Source organism: Pantherophis guttatus, chromosome 3, assembly GCF_059756535.1.
Source record: "Pantherophis guttatus breed Tessera chromosome 3, ASM5975653v1, whole genome shotgun sequence".
Taxonomy (NCBI): Eukaryota; Metazoa; Chordata; class Lepidosauria; order Squamata; family Colubridae; genus Pantherophis; species Pantherophis guttatus.
Genome location: NC_142065.1, coordinates 25470274 through 25490722, shown reverse-complemented (window position 1 = coordinate 25490722; position 20449 = coordinate 25470274). Strand labels below are relative to the sequence as shown.

The 20449-nt window shown below is 40.1% G+C and overlaps 1 protein-coding gene across 1 annotated transcript; it reads left to right on the top strand.

Annotated features, from left to right (window-relative positions):
* Positions 1-1498: 1498 nt before the first annotated feature.
* Positions 1499-17604, top strand: SLC2A10 (solute carrier family 2 member 10). The gene is made up of 5 exons (XM_034413851.2): positions 1499-2085; positions 11034-12422; positions 15165-15287; positions 16967-17102; positions 17239-17604. The coding sequence occupies exons 1-5, from the start codon at positions 2082-2084 to the stop codon at positions 17336-17338; spliced, it is 1752 nt and encodes a 583-aa protein (XP_034269742.2). The 5' UTR covers positions 1499-2081; the 3' UTR covers positions 17339-17604.
* The last annotated feature ends 2845 nt before the right edge of the window (positions 17605-20449 follow it).

Genomic DNA, 20449 nt, shown 5'->3' with positions numbered 1-20449 from the left:
CCGTGGCCCCAGTGGTGGGTTGCTACCAGTTCGCCCCAGATCGGGCAAACTGGTGGCGGTGGCAGGAGGCTCCACCCACCCACCCAGATGTCTCTGCGCATGAGCAGAAGCATCGCGCACGTGAGCGAGCGCGTGCCCACTAGCGAACCAGTAGCGACGGGATTTTAATCCCACTACTGCATGGCCCCTTTATGACTTGTGGACTTCAACTTCCAGAATTCCTCAGCCAGCCATAAAAGTGCCATTGTTTCCCACCCCTGGTTTAGATTTAATCCTAATCAACTTTGGGGAGAACCAGGAAACACCACCAGCAGAGTATTATATTGAACTGACTTAAGTGGTTGAGTTCACATGTATCACAAACACAGAATTTAGATTCTGACCAGCCAGCTAGCTGCAAAAGGCCTTCTAAGGTTACCCAAACACACATGTTGGATTGTTTACTTGTTTGGGAGCAATTAGAAGAGACAAATGGGTCCGTTTTTCCTCATAATTTCCCACTCTTAAACTGACCACAAACCCCCAAGTGTAAATCACACACTTCCAAATCAGCCTTTTTGCTGCCAAAGTTAAGAGCAATCATGGTGCTATTAGAAGGCCACAATTGGATGCTGTGGAATGTCTGTGGACATTGGTTACCTCATGCCAACTTGTGATTCATTTCCTATTCCTTTACTGTGCGGAATAGCCAGAGCAGTTTATGAACAGGGCCTATTAGACATGAACCAGACCACTATGGCTTGTTCAACAAATCATGGGTGAGGAAAATATGGCTTTAGAGCAGGGGTGTCAAATTCATGTTGTCATGGCAGCATCACGTGACGTTTCAGGACTTTTTTGCCCCTTCGCTAAACCAGGCAGGGCCACATGACGCATCTAGCCCGCAGGCCGCGAGTTTGACAGCCCTGCTTTAGAGTGAAATAGAAATTTTGCATTACAGTCTGATTTGGAAGCCTTACGGCTTCAGACAGGAAGGCGGGGCAGAGAGCGGTGAGGATGGCAGAAAATATTGGCACTTCACTCAGTTCTATCCAGGACATAGCAATATAAGTGTTATTGCTTGAGCAGGGTCGGGCAGTATTGTCTGGGACACTACACATTCTCTTCATGACTTTTTTTTCCTTGTTACCTTCTGGGAGGCAACTTCGTGGTATCCGAAACAAAACATCCAGATTCAAGTCACAGTTTTGTTCCATCCAGTATCAACTTTGTGATACTCTCAAGCTTCCACTTTCCCACTATGTATTCAAGAGATGGGCAGTGATTAATGTTTATATGTATTTATATGGAAGGGTGTAGGTAAATACATACATGTGCCTGTTATGAATGTGTACACTTTTGAGAGCAGGCAACATAATTTCATTTTTAATGTGTGCCAGTAAAAAAAAAAAAAGAAGACAATAAAGGTTATCTTATCTTAAAGCAGGCACAGATCCCTGTGCCAAAGATGCTTTTCACGATGCTTTGGTCTTCCCAAACAATCGGTAGTTGACTTCGCAGACCAGAATCGGCGACGTTTAGTCTACGCATCCGGAATGGATGGGATCTAGCAAGCCCGAGCAAAGGGGGCCGTTTTGCTAGTTTCCCTGAAAATGCGCTCCTGCCCTGGAAGAACGAGCACCTCCTTTTCCCCAGCGCCGCTGACCGTCTCCCCTGTTTTCTGCGAGGGGGGCTCCCCTCCCCGCCGAGAGCACGTAGGCAAGTCCGGAGCAACGTGGCGCTCTTCGGTCCCTACTGTAGGGCAAGTGAAGCTTTCGTGGGCCTCCAGCTTCCCGGGGCTCCCGAAGGAGCAACAATTTCTGCTCCTGCCTCTGTCCTTCTGCGGCGGCGCGGACATCCAGGATGCGATCCTGGCAAAGGGAGAGCTTTGCCCCGGGGGCGTCCCAGCGGCGAGCCCTCTACCGTCGGAATGCGGGACGTCCCTTCATTCTCGCCGCTAAAGTCCAGGGCTGGGAAGCGCTGAACCGCTGGTTGAAGTTTCGATCCCTTAAGGGGCTTCCGGGCCGCCAGTTCTCTTCTCTTTCTCGAGTTGGGAAACAAAACTTTTTTGGGGGGAGCTGTGTGCGCCGCTTCCATCAAACATGGGTGAGTTCCTTGTCCGGCGAGGAGAGTAGCAGGGGACGGGGAAGGGCGGACTTCTCTACAGGGCTTCGGTTTGTTCTCTGATGGAAGGAACTTTTTTCGACTTGCTTCTTTCTCAAACAAGTCGCCTTTGCGGTTCGCTTCTCTGCTCCCCATTGCTTTGTCCCGTGTGCTCAGTTGCTGTTTTCCTCTGCCAGACTAATGGGTTAATATCCTACGTGTGCATCTATCTATCTGTCTGTATCGGTTTGTTTTGTTTTTGTTTGCTTTTATTGGATTTGTATACCGCCCTACTCCCGAAGGACTCAGGGCGGTGAACAGCCACAGAATAAAACACATAAATACAAAAATTTAAAATAGAATAAAAACGAATTAAATAATTTGGCTGAGACAAATTAAAATACCCAATAATTTAAAAAACAAATTAAAATTTACATTTAACAGGGGAAAAGATTTAGGCCAGGCCAGCTTGATGAAATAAGAAAATCTTGAGCGCCCAAGGGAAGGTGCGCAGATCCGGGATCCTCCGTACCTCCGTGCTTTGCCAAACGCTTTTAAAATGGTCTCAAGAAAAAAAATAGTTCTCCTTCTTTATCTTGGATTACAGTGTTAGGTCTAGGAGCGGAAGCACTAACATTCCCTGTCTGATGCCCCTTGGGAAGCATTGGGTTAGAGCTGACCAGGGATGGTAGGAGTTGAGGTCAAGTCAGCCAGATTGGAAGATTTTGGTGGGTTCAGTGAAAGCTAAGAGTAGCCGAAGGCGTTCGCTTTTCTAATCAAGCTGCATTCTTTTGCACTGTCAAAGTGCAGAGTTGATAGGATTGGGTCGCAGTGTCACCGTCCACCGTGAACCTAAGCAAGTAGCTCATAAGACTTCTCTCTCAGACTGTTTATCATTCTTTTGGCTAATCGGCAAATGGTAAACTTGTCAACTACATTTTAGCCCAGTGTGAACGGATCCCATGGGATTAAGTTTACATTTCAGTATATCATGCAATCCCAGAACATATTGGTTTCGTGGAGTAGTTTATAAGAAGGTAGGGCATGAGAATATTGTCTGCCTCTGATATGCAGGTGGTCTTTTAATAAATGTTACATGTTTGCTCAAGAATAAGACCTGCTCTGTTAAATGGATTTTGTTTAGATAAGGGGTCTCCAACTTTGGCAACTTTATGACTTGTGGAACTCAACTCCCAGAATTCCTCAGCCAGCACGTGCTGGCTGAGGAATTCTGGGAGTTGAAGTCCACAAGTCGTAAAGTTGCCAAGGTTGGAGACCCTTGGTTTAGATGGAAGACAAGACCTTTCTTAATCATTGTTTACAGAATGAAACACCTTGCCATTTATTTCCCCAATTAAATGCGGCCACTGGTTTAATTTACCTTTCTAGCACAAAAACATACTTGCTAATGTCAGAAAAAGATTTAGCACAGCCATTAATGAAAGTTCAGATTGAAATCAGTTTGCTCCTCTGTATCGGTTTTCAAAGGCAGCACACTATTTCAGTTAAAAATTCATTTGGCTTCCTACCCTTTTTATAATACGATGGTGGGGTGCCAGAGAATGGGGGAGAAATTGAAAGTACCTCAATTCTTTGAATACAGGATTGCAGCTATTGACACCATTTTCAAGTGTGTTGATAATTTTAAGGGTTAATGTTTGAAGATTAAAGTTTACAATTGCACCAAGTCATGGTTAGTTGAATAAGACAGAGTAGCCCAGTTCACATGTAAGCTGTAAAATCATACTTTCCAAATTTCATTGTGCTAACTCTAACCCAAACAAACCACATTGCGGTTTATGATATATGATCCTTAGGTAAAGGAGAAAAAAGTACTTCTTTTTATCCAGTTATCTTCAACCCTTGTAAGAGGTTGGGCTATAAAGTCAACTATAAAATATATAAAACCTTTAAAAAGTTTTCAATAGGCATAGAGAAGGGAAAAAGCTGCTTTAATGAATAATAGAGAGGCTTGCTTGCATCAGGTCTGGACCATTTCTTCTCTTCCAAACCATTTTTGAAGTATGCCTTCAAACTATTCTGTCTATTCCTTTATTTCTGCTTTCAGCAATCTCTGGGTTAAAATATGAATTTTCATCTATGTATACCAGAACTTTATTATTTATGGCATGACTGATCTGTCCAATCTGTACCTCCAGACTTTGTGTTTGATTATTAAAAGTTGCAGTACTCAGTCTCTGAGCTGTTATTCCTAACTCCAGGAATACACACTCCATGAAGTGTTTCAATTTGTTCCTCCATTCAGACATTTATTTTACAGGTCTTGTATACAGCTCCAACTTCAACTCTAGGTAGATAATAATAAAATAACACAATAAACTAGATAATCAATAAACTGAGTCCATTTGGTATAGCATTTAAGGTTCTGGATTAGAAACCATAAAATTGTGATTTCTAATCTTATGCATAAAAGCTATATAGGTGACTTTTAACCAGTCCCCCCCTCTCTCTCTCCCTCCCCCTCCCCCTCTCTCCCTCTCCTCCCTCCTTCCCTCCCTGCCCCCAGTTCACCATAAAATATTGTGATGAAAAAAGGAAGAGGGAGAATTATGTATGCCATGTTCAATAAAATAAAGGTAGATAAAAATCAAAGACTGATAATATAAAGATAAAGCAACTAAAGATTTAAAAAGTAATCAGATTTGGCCATTAACAAAAGGGAAGCAAACACAGCTAAGAGTTCTTATCTTTAGTTTTTCTTGTCTGTCTCCTTGTTGCATACTAAGTTTAGAACTTAATGTACTTAAATATAGGCCTAGTTCTTCACAAGTTACAGTCTAGTTGTCTCACTCCAAAACTGGAAGCAATTTCTGTAGAAGTGAATGCTCAAACAGACCAAGAAATGTTTCATATGGCAAAAATAATGCAACAATGAAAGTTCTCATTTATTTCCTCTGACCTACGTGTTGTCTATTTGGGGATGGGAGAGACGGCAAAGTTAGACACTGAAATTCTACTAACAATGTGAAGAGATGAAGTACAAAAATAAGGTTTCTTTTTTTTAACAGCAAAGAATTAGATATTAATTTTAGTGGCTGAGAATGAAGTTTGGAGCTGTTGGGGGGGGTAGTTAAGAATTAGACTAAGGCCGTGATGGTGAACCTATGGCATGTGTGCCATAGGTGGCACGCAGAGCCATATCTGTGGGCACGCAAGCATTGCCCTACCTCAGCTCCAGCGCGCATGTGTGTGCTGGCCAACTGATTTCCGAGCCTTCCAGGCCCACCGGAAGTCGGGAAACGGGCTGTTTCCTACCTCTGGAGGGCCTCTGAGGGGGTGGGGAAGGCTGTTTTTGTCCTCCCCAGGCTCCAAGAGAGCTTCTGGAGCCTGGGGAGAGCGAAAAACGGGCCTTCTGGGCCCACCATGCCATTGTGTGCCAAAAGTAGGGGATCGCGCATGCAGGGTGCAGGGGGGCATTGAATTATGGGTGTGGGCGCATGCGTGCTCCCCCACTTTTGGCATGTGACAGCAAAAAGGTTAGCCATCACTGGACTAAGGCATAAGTTCCCAGAAAACCCAATGGCTCTTCTGCCAATTGAACAGTCACCTCGTATATAATCCTCACCTGAATTCTCATCCACTTTCTCAGCTGTCTCAACTGCAACTCACCATTCTTGGAAACCTCTTCCTACAAAAGTGTATTTATGATGTTGTTGTTTTCGTGGCATTGAGCAAATGTTCCCCAGGTAAAAGGATGGAATCAAATCTAGCCAAGGACTGAATTCTCTTCCTCCATATAGTTGGCTGATGTTATGTGAATAGAGGGCTTCCTGAATTATCTGTAGGGAAGGAACACGCTCAGGCTCAACCCGTCCAAGACTGAGTGGCTGTGGTTTCCGACGTCCCGATATAGTCAGTTGACGCCATCGCTGACTATTGGGGGCAAATCGCTGGCCCCCATGGAGAGGGCTCGCAACTTGGGCGTCCTCCTGGATTCACGGCTGTCTTTAGAAGAGCACTTGACAGCCGTGACCGGGAGGATTTTCCATCAGGTCCGCCTGATTCGCCAGTTCGTCCCTTTCTGGATCGGGACTCCTTAAACACGGTCACTCATGCCCTCGTCACTTCCCGCCTGGACTACTGTAACGCTTTCTACATGGGGCTCCCCTTGAGGAGCACCCAGAGGCTCCAACTGGCGCAAAGTGCGGGTGGTTATGGGAGCGACATGGCGCTCCCATGTAATACCTCTCCTGCGCGAGCTGCACTGGCTCCCAGTGGTCTTCCGGGTGCACTTCAAGGTTTTGGTTACCACCTTTAGAGCGCTCCATGGCTTAGGGCCTGGTTATTTACGGGACTGCCTGCTGCCGCAAACGGCCTCCCACCTCCCACCGGCCGGTACGCTCTCACAGAGAAGGACTCCTCTGGGTGCCGTCGGCCAAACATTGTCAGCTGGCGGCCCCCAGAGGGAGAACCTTCTCTGTGGGGGCACCTACTATCTGGAACGAGCTCCCCCCGAAGATACGGAGGATCCCGGATCTAGGCACCTTCCGCTGCGCTCTTAAGACCTTTTTATTTCACCAGGCTGGTCTGGCCTAATCTCTCCCATTCTCTTTTTAATGTAAATTTTAATGTAAATTTTAATTTGTTCTTAACCTGGGGTTTTAAATTTGTCTTGGGCTAAATTGATTTAATTCGATTTTACTTCTGCTCTTAAATTTTTGTATTCTATGTGTTTTATCTTGTGCCTGTTCACCGCCCTGAGTCCTTTGGGAGTAGGGCGGTATATAAATCAAATAAAATGAAATGAAAATGAAATGAAATGTTGGAAGGGACTTTGGAGGTCATCTAGTCCAACCCCTTGTTCACGCAGGAGACCTTTACTAGGGATTCGAACCATCAAACTACCAACCTTTCTGACTGACAAGCTCAGTGTCTTAGCCACTGAGCCACCTAGTTAGGTAAAATCAACATGGGTGAATCTCCAGCCCTTTTTACATGCATCATATAGACCTCAATATAAAAAGGTAAAGGGCTTTGATTGCACTGTCCTGGTCATCTTGATTTTTTCCTGTCATTCCCTCTGATGTCTCTATAAGGCCCTCAGTTCCTTAAAACCATTCTTTCTGCCATTCTTTCTTCCATGCTTGCTTATAAGTTCAATAAGCAAGTCTATACACCAGTGTTTCTCAATCTTGATCCAGTGGTGGGTTGCCCCCGGTTCAGACCGGTTCTATAGAACCGGTAATAAAACCGGAGGGAGGCTCTGCCCACCAACCCCGACGTCATCAGAACGCTTCTGCGCATGCCCCGTTGCGAACCGGTAGTAAAGGTAAGTAGAACCCACCCCTGCCTTGACCCCTTTAAGACACATGGACATCAATATGTTGGCTGGGGAATTCTGGGAGTTGAAATCTATATATCTTAAAGTGGCCAAGGTTGAGTAACACTCCTATAGACACTTAGCTAGGAGTAAATCCCAATAAATGTATCCCAGGGGGGTAGGTATGTACAGAACGGTCCAAAAAAAATGTCACAAAACCTGGTTGGTGTGACCAGCTGCAACTCTGGGACTTTTTCAGCAATTATTTATAGCTTTCATGAGAATTCTCTCCCTAACAAAGAATGATTTGATATCCGTTTGGTATCTTTTTCCTCCACTAGCTCCAGAAAGCATCTGGTTGCATTCTTTGATGTTATTTCCAGCTGGAGAAATACATTCATGCAGTGATTCATGTTTATAGGATGTTTACCCTTCTGAATAAATATATATATATGCAAAATATATATATATATCTTCTTAAGTTTTCACGGGTGTGCATATGCAAAAAATTAAAATCTCGGGTGTTTTCCCGCGTCATTATAAATAAGTTGGTTAAAATATTTAAAATCCTGGTTAAAATCCCAGCTTAAAAATCCTTACAGAGCACTCTGTATTTTTAGAAGATTTTAAGCTGGGATTTTAACCAGGATTTTAAATATTTTAACCAACTTATTTATAATGACGCGGGAAAACACCCGAGATTTTAATTTTTTGCATATGCACACCCGTGAAAACTTAAGAAGATATATATATATATATATATATAAATATATAAAAACCCTATCATATTGAATTGACATAAACAAGATTTCTATCCAGCTTCCTGGTTTTCTATTTTCCCTGTTTCCCCCAAAATAAGACATCCCCTGATAATAAGCCCAATCGGGCTTTTGAGCACATGGCAATAAGGCCAAGCGCTTATTTCAGGGTTCAAAAAAATATAAGACAGGGTCATATTTTTGAGGAAACACGGCTACTAAGAGATCCAATTCGGTCTAATGATTATGGCCCCAGGAAAGAAAGCGGGAGACCCCAAATTCTAATCCTGCCTTAGCCATGAAAGCCAGCTGCGTGACCTTGGGCCAGTTTTAACCCAACCATCTCACAGATTTGTTATTGTGGAAAAAATAGGAGGGGGAAGGTGTAATGTATATGTTTGCTGCCTTGATTTTTTTGGGGAAAAAAAATCAAGCATAGAAACAAACAAACAGATAATCTGTGGGATATGCTTGAAAATAAATATACATAAAGTTGGATTGCAAGAATGGGGTCTAGATCAAGCCAATTGATCTAGTTTCATTATACTGAATGTTAAAAGTTAGTCATTGCAGTATTTCTGCTTATTGCATGCAGGACAATCAGAATAGAGTTTGGATCCAGATTTAAATATTTTGTGAATGAAAAATAATGTTTTATAAATCATCTCTCTAAAACCTTTAAGGACAGAAATCTTGATTCACTAAATGGAGTTCTCTGTGTACTGTGACATCCATCCATAACCTGCCAGTGGCTGTTAGCATGCTAATAGGAGCTGATGTGTTACATTATGCTGTTCATAATAATGTACAGTAAACATTGCCCTGTTGGATTGGACACCTACCCTATCTAGCCTAGCGATCTGTTCTCATAATGACCAACCAGCTGCCCAAAGAAGCCCCCTAATTTCCAGCAGATGGTTTTCACAGGCAATAATACTGTTTTACAACCTGCTGCTAGGGAATTTGAAATTCAGCTTTCGCACAACACGAAGGGTACATCCATCACAGAGACTAGAAGGTTAAACCAAAGCTACAAACACTCCCACTCGGCCCTGAAGTTTGCCAGGAGATAGTTCTTGTCTCTCTGCCCAGTGTATTCTACAAGATGGTTGTGAAATAAAACGAATTGTTACAGTGACCATATGTCCTTTATTATAGAGGACAGCCTTTTACGGTATTTGAGAAAGCTGTTCTTCAGATCTACTTAATTTTCAAAAATTCACATTTGTCCTTTATTTTGGTCATTTAACTTGTGTCATACAAATGGTACCACTTAAAGCCCAAGCTTTCACATCCACGTGAAAAAAATATGGAAACCAAATTCTTTTTAAAAGGGTAAATGCACATATACTCTTTGATTTTAAATATTTTAATATGCGTTTTTGTAGTTTTTCTTGGTTTGCTCTTGAATTTGCCCTTCTAAAGCAAACATAAGCTATTAAAGCGTTTTTTATCTTCATGAACTCCTCTCAGATTTGCCCCCTTTTCAGGTTTGTCCTTTGTTTTTTCTCAAGAAAATATGTTCACTGTAATTATGGTGAGATAATTGCTAGCTTCCACTTTTACGAGAAGGCCAAAGTATAAATAGATGGTGAATGCAGATTTGTAGTTATACAGAAAAAATCCCTTCAGAGCAAAATATGCACTCAAGTAATACATCCCTTTCAGGGGTTGGTTCTACTTACTTATACTACCGGTTCGCAACGGGGCTGGGCGCACGTGCTTGCTTCACACGCGGCGCACTCTTCTGCACAAGCACAGAAGCTTCTGTACATGCACAGAAGTGTTTTCATGACGTCAGGGTCAGTGGGCGGAGCCTCCTGCCGGTTTTACTACCGGTTCTATAGAACCGTTGCGAACCAGGGGCAACCCACCACTGATCCCTTTCCTTAAGATGTTGCTATGTTTACTTTGATATAAAACATGCTGCATACTGTCATGATCTAGGTAGAATTTGGGATTCAAATTTAGGCCTATAAAACCTTTGAAAGCAGCTTTATTTTTAATAATTTGAAAATAATGGACACTTTTCCAGGAACCCATGGGATGTTCAAAATACGTTGCGGTGGGGATTGTACTAAATCTGGTTACCGTACCCTGTTTTCTGCCCTAGCAGGTTTTCCATGTTTTCCAACATTGAGTCATACTTCTGTGACTCTTGCAAGTACTCTTGTTTCACTGGGACTATGATGTAGGTTCTCCTAACTGCGCTTCCCCCCCCAAAAAACAGAATTAATTTGCATTTCAGAAAATCCTGCCATTTCTGACCTCAGAAACGTTGACATTCAGATTAGTTTTAGTAGATAAGACAGAAAGATAAGGTCTTAAAAACCACAATATCATTAAAGTGAACATGCTGATGTATAGGTAGTCCTCAACTTACGATCACAATTGAACCCAAAATGTTTGCTACTAAGTGAAATATTTGTTAAGTGAGTTTTGCCCCATTTTATGACTTTTCTTGCCACAGTTGTTAAGTGAATCACTGCAGTTGGCAAATTACTAACACAATTGTTAGGTGAAACTGGTTTCACCATTGACTTTGCTTCTCAGAAGCAAAGGTGATCATATGCCACACCTGGACACAGCTACCCTCATAAATATGAACCAGTTGCCAAGCATCTGAATTTTGATCATGTGACCATGGGGATGCTGCAATGATCGTAAGTATGAAAAACGGTCATAAGTCACTTTTTTCACTGATGTTGTAACTTTGAACAGTCAGTAAATGAACTGTTGTAAACCTGTATTGGAGACAATTAATCCTGGATTGACTTTATATGTAAAACAATAATAACAAATTTTGCTTTCAAATGTGGTGTAGCTTACAACACTGAAGTTATTATAAACTATACCAACTTAAAGAAGAAGCTCTGTCAGATCTCACTCTTGCTCTTATTCTCAATCTCCAGGACAAGCGTTGTTCGTCCTCCTGCTGACATCAGCAATCTCACTCCTTGGAGGACTGATCTTTGGCTATGAACTCGGAATCATCTCAGGAGCCCTGTTGCAGCTGCAGGTGGTTTTCCATCTTCGTTGTATTGAGCAGGAGGTCCTTGTGAGTGCCTTACTCATTGGAGCTCTCATAGCTTCTTTGGTTGGAGGAATCTTTATTGACCGGCAGGGAAGACGGAAAGCAATATTGCTCAGCAATGCAGTTTTGCTGTGTGGCAGTCTCATCCTGACACTTGCTAGATCACTTATTTGGCTGGTGGCTGGACGTCTGACTGTAGGTTTTGCCATTTCTTTATCATCTATGGCGTGCTGCATATATGTCTCTGAAATGGTGGCTGCCCATCAGCGAGGGGTATTGGTATCCCTTTATGAAGCTGGAATCACCATGGGCATCTTACTTTCGTATGCACTGAATTATATCTTTGCTGACACTCCTGAGGGATGGCGATACATGTTTGGCTTGGCTATTGGCCTGGCCGTCATCCAGCTTCTCAGCATCCTGTTCCTCCCCAACAACTCCAAGACTTTCAAGGCACACTACAGTGTGACTCATAGTAACCTCATTCAATCTCACAAGAATGAAGATGGTGAAGACATAATATTTCCATGCCCCATGGAGAAGAATTATTCTCTTGTCGATCTCCTCAGATCAAAGGACAATATGAGAAACAGGACTTTGGTTGGCCTGGGATTGGTCCTCTTTCAACAGTTCACCGGACAGCCCAATGCCCTCTATTATGCATCGACTATCTTCCGTTCTGTGGGATTTCAAACTGATTCCTCTGCTATCCTAGCCTCTGTTGGTCTAGGGGTGATGAAGGTTATCGCAACTCTGTTTGCCATGTTTTTTGCAGATAAGGTTGGCCGAAGGGTGTTGCTGATGGCTGGATGTTTGGTGATGTCTTTTTCAGTTATGGTTATTGGCCTGGTCAGCTGCTCTGTTCCATTAGATATGGTTAAAGACTGCGAAATGCTCATAGATTCAAACAATACTTCCTTCCGTTCACCTTCTCCCCACATAAATTCAGTTTCTCCCCAACCAGCTGCTTCCTATTTCTTATTGACAAAAGATACTAGTGAAATACAAGCTGAATCAACTTTTGCTATCATGAGACCAGCAGTCAATGCCAAAACGCTTACCGATAATAAAAGTGGAGAAAAAAGGGCAACCGTTACATTAGAAACTGAGAAAACTCCATTTCTCACCCAGTCAGTGGAAGAAAAAGAATGGGATACCAATTCTTCAATGAGTGGGGCCTCTTCCAAGCAGCACATGCTCCTAAACTGGATTACACTCCTGAGCTTGATGGCCTTTGTAAGTGCATTCTCAATTGGATTTGGACCAAGTAAGTATCTTCCTGATTTCATACTTCTTGTCCTAGGGCCCTCTGACATAGATGGACCTGTCTATACCTGAATATGTTTTGAGTCTTAATAAGTAGTTTATTATGTTTGTTTGTTGGGCTTCTGTGCTGCCCAATTAGTTTGGCTCCGAAATGGCCTGCAATTACTCCTTACGGTATTAAAATTAGAATATCGTGGTATGTGCCATAATAGAACAAGTGAAGTAAGTCATTTGATTCATGAATCTATACATGCAAACCATAAATGCATTTGCAGTTTCTGCGGGAGTTCCTATTCTTTATTAGAGTATTCCATAATAAAGAGGGTCAGGAATGGAGGGAGTGTTCATTTAAAAAGAAAATAACCCAGGAAAAAGAACTCTTAATTTTCAGTCATTAGCCTCTTTAATTAAATTTTATAGGGCTTATTCTGGCTAAATGTGAATAGGCTTTTGAGTGGATAATTTTCTGATCTTCTAAAGCCATTCTGTGTTCACTTCAGAGATGATTTTAGACCAGGGTAGCAATCTTATGCCCAGGAGCTTCATTTAGAAACAAAAGAAAAATGAAACCGCTTAGCTTCCAAAGGCCACAAGGTAACAGGTATGGAACCTGGTTACAATCAGGTAACATGAGAAGTTTGGGGAGGGGGTTATATTAAAATTCCATTACTCTGCAGAAAGTCAAGCAGCAAGTTTGTCCAATTCCCATTCTTGATATATTTTGGGAACTGAAATAAGTTGGCACGGGTCACACAGGAATCCATGGTTTATGCACCTACAATGTGTCTTACACTATTGTTCTGTCTCACTTTAAACTGGACATGCTAAGGACAAGCTTTCTCCTATGCTTTCCCACTAAGCTAAGCACCTAGTCTTGTTCCATTCAATAAGTGGAATCACTGGAGTATTTTCTCTCTCACACACACAACTTTCTAAAAGAGTTCCTTTTACCTATCTGTTCCAGGAAGTAAGCACTGTGTTCAAATGTTTTTACATACCTAGTTAAGCAAACATAACTATGGATAACATACATCTGCCGATTTATAATTCCACAGTTTGCAAATAAAATGTCAATATTTTCAGTTGAGGCGTTAGTACTACAAACAATGATTCCAGCATATTTTATATGCCTGCTCCAAATACTTAGAAGATATCTAAATGAAAGAGGAACCTGTGTTGGCCAGTTAGAAGCCTTAGAAAAGATAATTTAATCAGGTGAGGTTTGCATTTGATTAAAAGAAAAGTATTATTTTAAGAAAAGTTGAAGTTCAGACTAGCTGGTTTTTATTGACTGACAGTTTAATTGATTTATGTGATTTCTGCATATTGCTATTCTTCCTTTCAGAAGCAGAGTGGTTTACAAAAGAATTTTTTAAAAAAACAGTCTTAAATAAAACTGTCACAATAAAACCAGAAATGTTTAAAAACCAATAAATACAAACATTAAAACAAATTTAACAAATGAAAAAAAACACTGGTCATCTTAAAGTGAATCTATTCCTAGAGAAATTGTTATCTCATAAATTGTTGGGTGAATAGTCATGTCTACAATTATTTACAGAAAGATAGCATAGGTACCAGCTAAACATCTTTCTGAAGTTCCATAATTGGAATGCTATAACCAAGTACTATAAGTGCTGCTCCAAGGCATTGCCTGTGAACTGATCTCATTGGTAGAACCACAAGTAGGGCTTTTATCTTCATTATTTGGGCCAAGCAATCTCACAAAAAAATTGATATAAACTTCAGTTAATAAATCTGATACTGACTTCTACATTATTTTATATTATTCATGAATCCAACCGTTTACCATGGTCAATTTGTTGATACTGGTACTTGACAAAGCAGCCTTTAGTCCATAAGTGCTCTCTGGTGCAATGCATTCACCTGGGCAATGCAATGCCCAGCCTTCTTATTGATGTTCTCTAGATGGGTTAAAACTGTAACTAGAACTCTGTAATTTCTAGCCATCAGGGCCCCACTTAGTTATTAAAATGACATGGGATACTACTGTAATGCACCTACTAATACAGTTTTCCAAAATGAAGAGAAAAGGTAAAATCTCCCCTAACTTGAGTTGACATCTGGAGACTACACGTCCATGTCCATATTGTTTTCTTAACCAGTGAGATGGAAGTTATTTTCCATTGCCTTTTGGTATTTTTATTATTTTCCACTCTACTCCACAAATTGAATTTATTGATGGCCTCGCATTAAACTATTTACCAGGTCAGCTTTACTCTCCTCAGCTTCTTCAGGATTAGCCAAATTCATCTAGGTATTGCACCTGTTGTAACAAGTATTTTTTTTTTATTGTTCCAGTTATTTTACAATCCAGTGAAAATGTCTGTCTTGTCCACTCACACTCTGTACACATAGAATTTTCTGGAACAGTGTACTACCTATCTTTTCAATGTTTCTTGTAAAAAAGTAACATGCATGTGCAGATATTTATTTTATGTTTAAAAGTGTGTGAGTTTAAAAGTCTGTTTAGGAGCAAGAGTAATAGTGGTAGTAGTCATAATAATAATAATAATAATCCAGAGTGTCTGTCTTCATGTCTTCATTGTATTTAACTTGAAGCTTCTGAATAATTGCATCTTCCAACCCAACAGTTCAAGCTTTCTTTCTATAATATCGTTCCCATTCCAGTTTCTTCTTATGGTTGGACAAAATGTTGCTTATGATTTGTTTCTTCCTCATGCCTAATTGCACTCCTTGACTTTCTTTTCTCCTCCCACAGTGACATGGCTTGTCCTCAGTGAGATCTATCCAGCTAGCATACGAGGGAGAGCTTTTGCATTCTGCAATAGTTTCAATTGGGCTGCCAATTTACTAATCAGTCTTACATTCCTTGACATCATTGGTAGGTATAGTATTGGCTTGCTGTTGACATTCTTTTCTGCTAACCATAGCGGAGGTGATAATAGGGTGCACTTAGACCTGTGTTTCTAAATCTCAACATGTTTTGGATTTATGGACTTTAACACCTAGAATTCCCAATTCTGGGAGTTGAAGTTCATGTCTTAAAGTTGCTGAAGTTGAGTAACCCTGATCTAGACCCAACAAAGGGTCACTGCCATTGTCTTGTCTCCTGTTTATTATGTCACTTCTGGAATCATGATCAGACATATATAATAACTAGAATGTTAAATTTAGACTCAAGATAGCCAGTCTCAAATCTCTACCAAACCAGAAAACTCAGTTCAAGGCAATCTTAGTCTACTCTATGTCAGAAGCCATGGTGTTCTCATGATTTTCTTGGATGGGCAAAAGTAACTTTTAAAAGAAGATATCATAATGGTGTCATTAGAAGAAGAAAAAAATCCAAAGTCCATAGCTGAATAATATATTTATTAGGCGATACAGTGTTTTCCTCACAAAAGAGCAGACAAATATTTACATGCTCCAGAACTCTGCATCAGAGGAGATAATACTAAGGCTGCAGAAAAAGGTAAAAAATCCAAAATTACACCAGATGTTGTGGTTTGCCATTTAGTGTCATTCTCAAGAGTGGGATTGCATACTGAATGTATTGTCACTAGTAGATATTAAATTAAAAAATTACAACTAGTAGTATGAAACAGTTGTTGGCCCAGACATGTGCAACCCCAGGTCTGAAATTTAAAAAGTCAGTTGTTTCCTAATACAGTACAGTACAGTACAATACAATACAACACAACGACAATTGTGAAGCTAATATGAAGCTACTTCTGAAGCTCACTTGAAAAAGTAAGATTATAATCTATCTGATTTTATGAGGTCTATGGAGATTCTTAATCACATAGGTCATGGTTGAAGAAGAAACTGTAGAAGTTTCTTGGATGAGAAGCGAAATATTTTCAAAGAAGAAGGGAAAAAAAGTCCAGTTACCTTTTGGAAAAGCATCTCTGGAACTTCTATGAGAAGGGTTGCATTTCTTCAGTTAATTTAGCTGGTTTAGACTTTGTTTCTTTCAGAAGATTTTAGAATTATTTTTGGGTTTGAGGTAATATTTTAAAATATTGTCAAAATATTTCAAGTATTGCCAGATATTTTAATTCCAGAAATATTATGTCAGCCCTCATTTGTAGTTCAGATATGTATTAGTCTGTGTGTGGAAGAGGAAAGCCATCTGGTCCTGCTGTTAATAGTAAAACTCATCTGAAAAGTATTTATGGCAATTGTCCATCCCCAAGGTACTAAAGGTGGAGAAACACTGCAAAACCATGCTGTTAATGTTTTTAAAACCTTTTATTATTGTTATTACCTCACCCCTGAGAGGTTTTGCAATCAAAATGCTATAAAGTGATAATTTTAATTCAGTTTAATTAAAATGACTGGCACCTTTTACAATGCATCTATTGTTGTACTAATGCCCAGACGAAACTTCTGTTTTTGCTGAATGCGTGAGTCTAATAAAGTGTAAATTTACTTTTGAAAGGAAATTTTGAAGCTCCTTTTAAGTAGCCTTTGGTAAGCTCCTGATTTCACGACAGCCTTTATCCTATCCCAGCAAATGTGGCTTTATGTCATACATTGATTTTGTTACATTTCTCCATGCAGATATCATTGGCTTGTCGTGGACTTTCATTTTCTATGGACTGGTGGGATTGGCGGCTGTATTATTTATTTATTTATTTGTACCTGAAACCAAAGGACAGTCTCTGGAAGAGATAGACCATCAGTTCTCAAAGAAGCGGTATGTCGTAGTTTGGCTTTGGCTACAATATCTGTCACTGCTAACACTGACCAATGCAGAAGTGTTTTGCCCATATCATAGAGAATTTGAAGCAGGGCATGGTCAATCCGTATTAATCTCTTCGTTGTTTTGGCAGGTTGCTGCAAAGGAATATATGCTGGCACCAACTATGGCACAGAAGAGATATCTATACACGTGCTCAATATCAAAGAGTAGACAATTCTAATGCTTCCTGAAAAAGGAGCCATCACTCGTGACGTGACATAATGGTTACCTATATCATGCTGGAAGTTTTATGGTGACTTTCCCAAAAAAAGAAATTTTGGTACCATTTCATGACAATCTTGTATTTATGTAGGTGACAATATAATTCTTTTTTTTTATATATAAATATACATATTTTGTTATGTGTAGAATCTAGCATTCCAGCCCCTGGAGGAAGTATATCTGGTATGTTCATATATTTTATAAATATTTGATGAATAAAATATATTTGAGCCTATTGATTGGATATTTGGATAGTATGTTTTTCAACTTGATGGATTTTGTTTATGCTAAAGGAGATGTTTTTGTATCTCCAAAACCATTTGTTGGAGAAAACCTCCTCCCTCATCTATTTTCCAATACCTCTTTCAGTTTATGGGTAAGTAGCATCCTCCCTCTCCAGACAATCCATTGGGACCTGATTGTACTAAACAGTAAGGAAATGCTGACTTTTTAAGAAATCAGACAGAAGTATGTCAGAAAAGAAAAAAAACAGAAAAATTATAGAATCATCTCATTGCTTGCATAGGCTACATCTGATCAACACCGTGATTATATTTTTAATTCCCATAGAAACAAAAATAAACACTAACTTCACTTTGCTCTGCATTCCATCTCAAATTGAACTATTATTACCACCTAAATATAGAAAAAGGAGTTCCTGTACTTTTTAAATTCATTTCTGAATAGAGTAAAACATTAACTAGCCCTGCCAAAATGTATTTCACTATCTTAATTTGTGAGGGAAGAAGTGGCTTAGATAATTATGCAAACAGGATGAAATGGCACAGCTCAAATTATGGTTTATAACAGCCAGCATGCCTTGTGGTGATAGAACTTAGCAAAGTCCTTTTCTTGTCTCGTGCTGTTTTGTCTATTCTTGGGATCCCTGTTCAATTCATTGGACCAGGTAACTCCAATGTGTGATATGCTACTGATTCAGGACCCCTCTAAATCTATTGAAGTAGAATAATGTATTTTAACGTAGAAATCTGGCAGTCCTCGTATAGGATTTTATGTTTATTTTATGATTTACACATCACTGCTTTTTATTTCCAGTAAACTTTTATTTGTAATTAGACTGGAGAGGGTTGATGAGGATTTCTTTGCATCTTTAAGGGATCGCTTCTCCTACATGACTAAAATGTACAGGAACACTGTGGCTACATTTATTGTGTTTATAGTAATAGTAAAAGTAAGTTGTATTGGCTCTCATTCCCAAGAAGTTAAGAAGCCTGCACTTCTAGAAACTTTCTCGCTCTATGAATAAAGAAAAAGAGTGGTGGCAGCAGTAGTGAAATGTAAAATTTGTTACTACTGGTTCTGTGGGCATGGCTTGGTGGGGGGCGAGGGGGTAATGTGACTGAGTGGGCATGGCCAACCTTTTTAAAAAAAAACTTTTAAAACCATTTTTTCTACAACCTCTTCGGCCAAAGAGGTTTTTAAAAAATGCTTTTAAAAGCCTCTGACAATCAGGCAACTAGCTGGGATCGTCAGAGCCTTTTAAAAAAAAACTTTTAAAAGCATTTTTTCGGCCGAAGAGGTTGTAGAAAAAATGCTTTTAAAAATTAAAAAAAGCCTCTGATGATCGCGCGGCTCAGTTGGGTTGGGGGGGGGCAGGGATTTTTGCTACTGGTTCTACGAACCACCCGCTGCCATCACTACCAGATCGGGCGATCCGGTCCGAACCGGGAGCATTTCACCCCTGGATGGCAGCCTATTTCAGTGTTTAAATTCTATGCCTCTTGGCATATTTTACAGAGAAATTGAGGCAGATTAAAAAACCTCACCCTTCTGCTACCTATTGACTAGCAATGAGATGCAAATTAAAGGTGAAAACCTAGTCCAAAATTACTTTGGGAAAAAGTGAATGCACAGATTTTCTTTGCTTAGGCAGAGAACAGAAACATAATACCTTTGTTAAAAATGGATTATCTAGCTAGAACAGAAGCTAAAGAGAAGACATGATGACCTGGATGAACAGCAATCAATGGAGAAGTTGAAGTTGTTGCCATTTCATCCATCCCGCAGAATGACCAATTTAAGCCACTTTTAACAAGATAACTTGGTTCAAATACATTCTCTGCTAAAACTGCAATCAACTAAGTAGCCTTTATCATACAGGGAACATAACTGATGATAACATCAGAAAGAAGCAATTGGCGTGCAGCTAGAATTCAAACTTTTAAGAAAGCAGGACATTCTTTTGTGATTTAAGCATATGTGGGAGGTGAAGTACCCTTTTTGTTACAGATGTTCACCGAAGCACTCATTTGTCATGAACTTCCAAAATTAACTATGAATACACACACACACACACACAAAGAGATCTCAGAGGAAGTGGCAGCTATCTTGTATCCAGTACTTGAATAAAAAAGCAAGAGCAACTGGAAGATTTCACAGGGGATTAATTAATAACAGCCTTGGTTGGGAATTGTACTTTAGATTTTATTTTTCAGGCCTGCTGGGTGCAAATTTCTCAAATAAGGTTCAGGTGCCTCTTCTCATTCCACTTCCTATTTTATAATCTCTGCCACAAAGTTTAACTTCGGTTGCTAAGGGAAATGCGATGTAATGCGAACTCCTTGTTTAAAGTTTTACTATATTTCTGAGTAAAAGTGACAGAAGGAATAATTTAAGAGAAAAAATGCTGCTTTCTATATTCAAAGCTTCTTTTGGGTGATTCTGCAGAAATTGAAAAGTGATGGTGACTTTACAAAGGCAACTTTTTGCTTTTTTGACTTGTGACACCTGGAATACTAATCTTCCACCCTTTCATATCCCACATTTAAGACATAGGGCATACTTACTGTATGCTTGTATAATTTATGATGCAACTTTTAAAATTTCATGCAGGGTAGGGAACCTAAGCCTTCTAGATGTCCTGAGCAGTTCTGAGCATCTCTCATTACTGACCATGGTGGCTGAGCTTCTAGGAATATCTGAAAGACCATATGCTTCTCACCTCTACTTTAAATATATCAGATGCAAAGGGGAAACCGGAAGGTTATGCAGTTATTTCCCAATTAGTGAAAAGTTGTAAGAGAAATACTATTTAAATTTGGATTTCTTTTAGATGAATA